This window comes from Diceros bicornis, chromosome 13 (assembly GCF_020826845.1).
Source record: "Diceros bicornis minor isolate mBicDic1 chromosome 13, mDicBic1.mat.cur, whole genome shotgun sequence".
NCBI lineage: Eukaryota > Metazoa > Chordata > Mammalia > Perissodactyla > Rhinocerotidae > Diceros > Diceros bicornis.
Window position 1 is genome coordinate 31,688,057 of NC_080752.1, and position 8,247 is coordinate 31,696,303.

An 8,247-nucleotide genomic window follows, 5' to 3' on the forward strand; every position below is an offset into this window, starting at 1 on the left:
ACAAGTGGAGTATGTGGTGTCTCAGGCAATAATAAAGGCCATGAAGACAAAGGAAGCAGGTGGAGGGGTGGGGTGGGCGTAGGAACGCTGGTGGGGAGTTACGATTTTAAATAAGGTAGCCAACGATGGCCTCACTGAGAAGGTGACATGAGCAGACACCTGCAGTAGGGGAGGGGTGGAGCCCAGCTGATGTCTGAGGGAAGAATGTTGTGCGGACAACAACCAGTGCAAAGGCCCTGGGGCCTCCTTGGCAGGCTAAGGAACAGCAAGTGTGGCCAGAGTGGAATCAGGGGGTGGTGATGAGGTCAGAGGGCAGGTGGAAAGAATAGTGTGTGTGAGGTCCGTGGTGACTTATCCAAGGCTATTTCTAGTAGCAGTGCCAGGGTGTCAGCTAGAACTTCGGAGCTCCCATTTCCAGCTGGGTCAGGTTGCAACAGCCATTTTTTCCTCTGCATGGGCCTTGTCTAGAGCCCTCACCTGAGTCTGTGACTCACCTGGGCTAGGCCAATGCTTGTGGGAGTTGGAGAGGTGGGGAGGGCAGGCTGAGATATGTAAGTGGAGGTCATCTGCTGGCCCCAGACCATGTCCTAAATGGCCTGTGCCGAGCACAGCCTTCCCTCAGCCTCTTCCATGGTGGAAACAGCATGATGGCGGTCCCTCTCCCGCTGCTGGTCCTCCCCGTGGCAGCCTGCGCATTCTTCGTGGGGGTCGGGCTGTGGGTGATCTGCAGCCACTTCCTCACTATCGACATCCCTGCGACCATCAGCCACCCGGCGAGACTGCGGGTCTTCCATTGCCTCTTCCAGATGCTGATGACATGGGTGAGTTTTGCATTTTATTTGTCCCTTCCCTTCCTCCTGAGGGTTGAGGAGAGAGCTGGGAAAACACATACTAGAAGCTTCTAGCTGAATTAACATTAATATCTTGGCGGTAGAGGCTGACAGTATATTCTCAAGCCCGAAAAATCCCTATGAGGGTCCCAGTGGTTCTCAACCTCTTCCCGGGGTTTCTCAAGCTGGACTGGGCTAATAGCCACAAAATTCAAAGAATTTCTTTCTCAGTTAACATGAAAAAGAGAAGGCCTGCCCCCTCCCCGCAGCCTGCCTCCTGTCTTACCTTCTTCACAGCACTCCTCACTCCGGGAAGCTGTGAAGACAGGGAGGAAGTTTCCTGAATTTTGGGTCCCTGTTGCTACCTATCTGCCAGCTGGAAGCAGCCAACAACAAAAGAAAGAGACACGCAGCAAAAGAGTAAATTAGTATAGCTGAGCAAAACTACAGAATGTGACTTTAAATATGTATATATATTTTGTTGCTTTTGAGAGATGGAAAACTGTTTATGTGGTATAGTCAAATTCTGCTCATTGTTCCTGGTGCGTGTCATTTAATAAAACACCCGGAAATAGATCATGGCGAGAATCGTGTCGAGGTTGCCCACAAGGTTTTGCTATGCTTTTCCAGAGGGCTGACAGAAATCGAATATAGAAAATATGTTTCCTAAATCTTTCATACAATGAAAAGCGATTGCAAGCACCTGTTCTCGTGGGAAAGCCTTGATAGAGAAGAACCCAGGGGTCAAAGTTCTCTTACCTCCAGGGTCAGCTTTTATAGGATGTGATGATTCGGTCCCGTGGTTTCCCTGGCCTTGACTCTCATAGTCTACAGTCCACATTCCCAAATACAGTGACTCAGTTTCCTTATCTGCAACATGGGGAAAAATAATAGTCCCGACTTCGTAGCATCCTGAGAGGATGCATTGAGTTAAGCTCCGCGGAGTGTGAGTTACAACGCCTGGCACAGAGTCAGCCCTCCATGAATATTAGCCTTATTACTATTGTTCTTTCTACAGAGATGTGTTGTGCAACTATTATGCGCCATCCACCAGTCCTACTCTGGGGATCAAGAATGGGTGAGAGGAAGTAGTGTCCCAGATAGAGTCCGCCTTCAAGGATCTCGGAGACTCATGGCAGTGGGGTGAGGAGACAGCAATAAACAAGCAAACTCTCCAAATAAACCAATTCACAGAGTGGGAAGTGCTGTCAGCAGAGTGAGGCAGGACTGTAGGGTCCAGCAGGGCTTCTTAACCCCGGGGTTCCCTGAACCCCCAAGGGTGACAGAATGCAAGGGGTCCACGAATTTGGATGGGGTCGAAATCACCCCATTCTCACTAACCTCCAATGCAAAGGTAGTATTTCCTTCCATTACGAATGAAGGAAACAAACTGCAGTTGTGACGGCAGAACCCGCGACCTTGTCACCAAGAAGAATCACAGATATTTTCAGAGCATAGTACAGCTATTGCAGATACTGTGAAAAATCACACATGCGTCTCATTCCTTTGAAATTATAGTAGTATCATACCAGCCACTAGATCTTGCTATTTAGTGTGCTGATAAGGAAGCACCTCTGTTATTGCATCACACATTTTCTTTACTATTTTGACAACTATATTTAAATAAAATTGCCTTCCTTTGTAATCCCAAGTATTTTATTGTACGTATTCAAAACATTCTGCGACAGTGTCCTCAGGCTTCACGAAAAGCCAAAAAGGCCTTGGCATAGAAAAGAGTTAGGAACCACTGGGAAGAGAGAGCCCACTTTATTTGTTTACTTTTATTTTTTCTTATGCAAACTTTTGGACATATCTCAAAGGAGTCAGAATAGTATAGAGAAGCCCCCTGTACCCACCCTGCCACATCCAGGATTACCCACTCCTGGCCAGTGTTATTTCATCTGTGCCCTCATCTTTTCCCTTACTTCTATTTTCTTATAAAGCAGATCCCAGACATTGTATTATTTTATCCAAAAATATTTCAGTAGGGGGGCCGGCCCCATGGCTTAGCGGTTAAGTGAGCACGCTCCGCTGCTGGCGGCCCGGGTTCGGATCCCGAGCGCGCACGGACACACCACTTCTCCGGCCATGCTGAGGCCACGTCCCACATACAGCAACTAGAAGGATGTGCAGCTATGACATAGAATATCTACTGGGGCTTTGGGGGAAAAAAAAGGAGGAGGATTGGCAATAGATGTTAGCTCAGAGCCGGTCTTCCTCAGCAAAAAGAGGAGGATTAGCATGGACGTTAGCTCAGGGCTGATCTTCCTCACAAAAAAAAAAAAATATTTCAGTAGGTATCTCTAAAAGATAAGAACTGCCCCTCATCCCTTTTTTAAAAACATGCAGTTATCACGTCATAAAAAATGGCAACAAATGCTTGGGATGGCCACACTGGCTAGGGTGGTCGTGGAGGGCCTCACTGGGAAGAGATGTCATGTCCAGGCCAAGGTGGGAGGAGTTCCAGGTTAGACGGACCCTCGAGGGGTGGCCAGAAGCCTGGTTTGTGGGGCTGGGGTGTCAGGTATCCAGGGAGAGAGGATTGAGAGGGGCCGGTGCTGGGACAGCGTGGGCCTGGACAGGGGTGGACTTTCTGCAGGTGTGTTGGGGGCACAGAGGGGGGTCAAGTGGGGCTGTGGTCCAGCCCGCCCTCTGCCCCTCTGCGGAGGACACATGTGGCAGCAGGACTCGAGCGCAGCACACACTGAAACCCTTCCCACCGCGTTTTCTCTTCTCTCACCAACAGGGGACGATTTTAGAGAAACTGAGAATCTGTTCTATGCCCCAATTTGTCCGTTTCATGCATGACCTGCTGCCGCTAAGGAAGGATCCGGATGTCGTGGTCACGGACCTCCGCTACGGGACGATCGCTGTGAGGCTGTACCAGCCCAAGGCGTCCTCCTGCACCCTCAGGCCTGGCATCGTGTTCTACCATGGCGGCGGCGGCATCATAGGGAGCTTGAGTAAGAGCCCCCTCCTGGGCCCTCCCAGCCTTAGCACCACAGCCCCGAGCAGAGCCGGTGGACGCCCTTTCCAGCACGAGGCGGCACGCCCATTGTCTCCCAGGGCCCAGTAGCTGCTATCATGACCTGGGAGCAGGAGGGCGGTTAGTGGGTCCCAGATCACTCAGGAGGCAAAGATATGGAAGGCACTGATCTCTTTCTGGAAGTAAGGAGATATATATATACACACACATATGTGCGTGTGTGTGTATGTGCGTTATCTGTGTATATGTGTATAAATATATACATATGAAATTCACAAAACATAAAATTAACCATGTAAAGTGTACAATTCAGTGGCATTTAGTACATTCACAATGTTGTGCAACCACCACCTCCATTTAGTTGGGAATAAGAATTTTTTTTTAAGTGAAAGTAACTAAAACACATCCTTTTGTTTCACATCAGCTATTGCCTGAGGCAAATTCTGGTACAGACAGACAGGAGGACCAGAAATTAGAGGAAAATGAATGAGAGAAAAAACTCAAGATTGAGACAATTTTATCATCTTAATTTTTCTCCCCTGTGACTTAGGGGGAAAAACACCTTTATAGTGTTTTCTAATCTGTGGAATGCCAGGGTCCCATTGCAGTAGGCTTTGAGAATAAGGGATTTAGTGCTACTGCAGTGTTGTTTGGTCTGCGTAATGAATGGTAGTAACAGCCAATATTCATTAATATTAATACTTACGTGACAGGCACTGTGGAAGCCCTTTCCTTGCATTATCTTATTGAAACCCCCATCAGCCCTACTATTATTATTACCTTCATTGTAGGGATGAGGAAATCAAGCCTCAGGGAGGTGAGGGGGCTGCCCCGCACCACTTCAGCTCAAGCTAAAAGGAGGCGAAGTCGGGATTTGAACTCAGGTCCGAATCCAGAGCTCACATCCTGGACCACTGCACTCTGTGGCCAAATAGCTTCTCAGATATTTTGAACGAACTGTAGAACCGATTGGTGGTGGTGTGGGCATCTTAGAGAAAGCTGTTCAGACAGTGTCACAGAGGAGAAATAACGAGAAGGGTGAGAGGAAGGCTGCTCGACAGCCAGAAGAAAACCTGCAAAAGCTGCTTTGAATCCACTCCAGCGCTCTGTCCATCACGGCGGTCAGTAAGCCAACGGCTGGCAAAGGAAGCCCACCCGCCTTCCTAGTGAGTGGTTAAAACCCTTTATTTTCTAGACACCCACCATGGCATATGCTGTCGTTTGTGCAAGAGGAGTGACTCAGTGGTTCTATCCGTCGGGTGAGTAAACGGGACCGGGGAGCCAGGAGTGCTGGAGTCACCGGGTGGGAGGGAGGAGTCAGTGGCAGGCGGGGACTTAGAGGGACACCGGGAGCAGGGGACAGGCTGTGGGAAGCCAGCGATGGGGAGAGGAAGGGAGATGGACAGCAAGAGGCAGAGAACGGGCACTCCTTCCTGCCGGTGGCCCTCGGTTTGTTTAAACGGGGCGTTTTTTGCCTCGCATCTTCTGGAAGCTGGAAGGGGAGTGGTCTTTGTGAAGCAGATCAGGGGCGGAGTTTCACAAGCGGAGCACTTCTGGGCAGAATGCTCCTCGGGGAGAGGAACAGCCCTGCACATCCCGGACGTAGCGCCTCCCTCCACTCGACACCCTGGATGCCTTGCGCCGTAACCAGGACTGCCGCAAACACTGCCGCATCATTTCCAAGGGCTCCCCAGAGGGAGGTCCACCTGCTGAGATCCTCCTAAGGAAGCGAGAAACATTAAAAAGCCACTCTCTCCTAACTGATCTCAGAGAGTCACCCATCTAACCTGGATCTTCAAAGAGGGCTTGATGGACACAGAGCAGGAGAGACCTGAGGTGGCCCCTCCCGTGGCCTCCACATCAGGCAAACTGGGCGCAGAGGAGGAGCGGTCACTGCAGTGTGTGGCCTCATTCTCCTGCCCCGCTGCCTGACACATCGGCACACAGGGGTGGGGCGGTTCCTCCCGATTCAGCTTTTCCTGCAGTTTCATTGAAATGCACATGCCATAAAGGAATGTCAATTGCCAACATCTCTGTGGGGACACATTTTCCAGTTTTCTTATGGCACAACTAGTTCAGTAGAGTAAAAAATAGAGAATCAGTCTTGGCTGAGGGAGAGAGTCCTGGAGAAACGCCTCACTTTACAATTCTCAGCTCCAAAACCATTTCTGCAGTGGGATGGAAACCATGATCCAATTCTTGGCCACTAGACACCTCACCGTTCTGGTTGTGCTGAACCAAGAGTTCCTCTGTAGAATATACCAGCAAATCTCTGCAAGAAAGTTATTTTATGAATCCAAGGTAGACAGGATTTTGGAGTTGAAAGCACTGCTGTCCCAGCATGAACCCGAGGTAGCTTAGAAGAGGGGGCAGCAGTGGAAATGGCTGGCAGAAGTTTTGTTAATCCCACAGAGTACTTCTTTTTCTTTATTTTTTTATTTGAGGACCAGCATTTAAAATGGTAAAATTTCTCATAAAACTCAATCTCAAAAGTTCAGGAAAAACGAGAAGTAAAACCAGTGCATTACTGAAGTAGTAATTAGTAAAAGTTCATTGTGCACACATCAAAAAGTTTGCAAACTGGGAACAAGCAAAGGGAAACACGGAATGAGGCTCAGAGTTCCATTGTTATAAAGCAGCTTACCTAGCGCAGAGGCGGTGACTGCTTGTTCTTCACAGGGACTGGTTACAATATTAGAGTTTTCTTAAGTGAAACGGAATTGGTTAGTCATATCAATTTTGGAGAGCAATTTAAATTTCGCTTGTGACTCTCAGAGGTGTAAGCAAGAAGCGACCCAGGCCGAGGTAGCCTCGTTTGTCTTGCAAAATAAGCTAAATTAAGCTTTGCTTGTATAGCTAAACTGGTTTTGTCTGCTCAGAGAATTTTCAAGTCTGGTCTCCGTTTGTGTTTGATTTTAACACCAGATTTCTGGAATGTCTCAGAAAAGGGGAAGGTCTAGCAACGCAAGGCTGGCGTGGCAGCAACCTGAACATGGAGCAATGGTCTCGAGTGGGCCTGGCTGATCTGGAGGCGGAAGCCCGTTTGTGATCTGTTGGCCCCTGGCGGTATTTAAATTGACAAGATTCTCCCACAAAACCTGTGTGCACGGCAGGATTAATTAGAATCTGAAGGCAGGCAAGCCTGGAGTTTCTCACTAAAGAATCATAAAAACAGGGAACAGGTATGAGGCAGGTAGGTTCTGAAAGATGGGACTCCTGTTGATGATAGCTAAGTTGTTGACCAGTAGGTGGATGACAGGGCTCTCGTGGTCGCAGCCTGTCCCCGAAATTGGCATTGAGACGGGGGAACGGCAGCTCCCACTTGCTGAGCCGATATGTCCGGCACTCAGGGCTTTGGGTCTATGACCTCATTTAAGCCTCATACCTTCACTGCACCTGCTCGGGATTCAGATGTTCAGGTGTTTTTGGCTTTGCTGGGGTAAGGAGTATAGCCTGTGTTCTTTGATTCCTTTTCAGATACCGCAGGGTGCCCCATCATAAGTATCCAGTGCTGGTAAGAGACTGCATTGCGGCCACCATCCACTTCCTGAGGTCCTTGAAGATGTACAGTGTGGATCCAGCCCGGGTCGTGGTCTGTGGTGACAGTGCAGGAGGGGCAGCAGCAGCAATAGTTTGTCAGAAACTTGTGGACAGTCCCTATCTCCCCAAGATCCGAGCTCAGATCCTGATCTATGCCGCTCTCCAATCCCTGGACTTCCAAACCCCCTCCTACCAGCAGAACAAGAATGTCCCACTGCTCACTCTAAGTTTTGCCTTCCGCTGTTGGTGTGGTTACCTGGACATCAGCCCCTCCTGGAAAAGCACTGTCATGAAAGGTGCCCATTTACCTGCTGAAGTCTGGGAAAAGTATAGAAAGTGGATAGGCGTGGAGAACATCCCGGAGAGGTTTAAGAGAGGCTGTCAGCTGATGCCCCGTGAGCCCGTGAATGAGGATGCCTACCTGGAGACAAACATCACTCTGGATTTGATGAACTCGCCCCTGCTTGCAGAAGATGAAGTGGTGTCTCGCCTCCCCGAAGCTTGCATCGTGAGTTGTGAGCACGACATTCTCCGGGACCATTCACTGCTCTACAAGAAGAGGCTGGAGGACTTGGGAGTCCCGGTGACTTGGCACCACATGGAGGATGGTTTTCACGGAGTGCTTAGCACCATTGACTTGGGCTGCTTGTACTTCCCCTGCTCTTCGAAGATTATGAATGCTGTGGTCCATTTTCTAAAGGGGCTGTGACCGTCTTTCCTTCCAGCTGCAGTTACAAGAGTGTGGGTTCTGCCATCATCTGGTTCCCCACGGGGCTCTCCGTTGTGGATGGAGGTGATGCCGAGTAGGGCTAGGGAGGATGTCGAGGTTGCTATCTCCTTCTTGCTCCAGGTTCTAGAATCATAGAATGCATGTTTCTGATGTCTAAAGGG

The 8,247-nt window shown here is 49.4% G+C and overlaps 1 protein-coding gene across 1 annotated transcript; it reads left to right on the forward strand.

Annotated features, from left to right (window-relative positions):
- The first annotated feature begins 644 nt into the window (after positions 1-644).
- On the forward strand, positions 645-8,247 carry AADACL3 (arylacetamide deacetylase like 3). Its single transcript, XM_058552015.1, has 4 exons — positions 645-821; positions 3,577-3,793; positions 5,012-5,075; positions 7,294-8,247. Exons 1-4 carry the CDS (start codon positions 645-647, stop codon positions 8,063-8,065), a joined length of 1,230 nt encoding a protein of 409 aa, XP_058407998.1. The 3' UTR covers positions 8,066-8,247.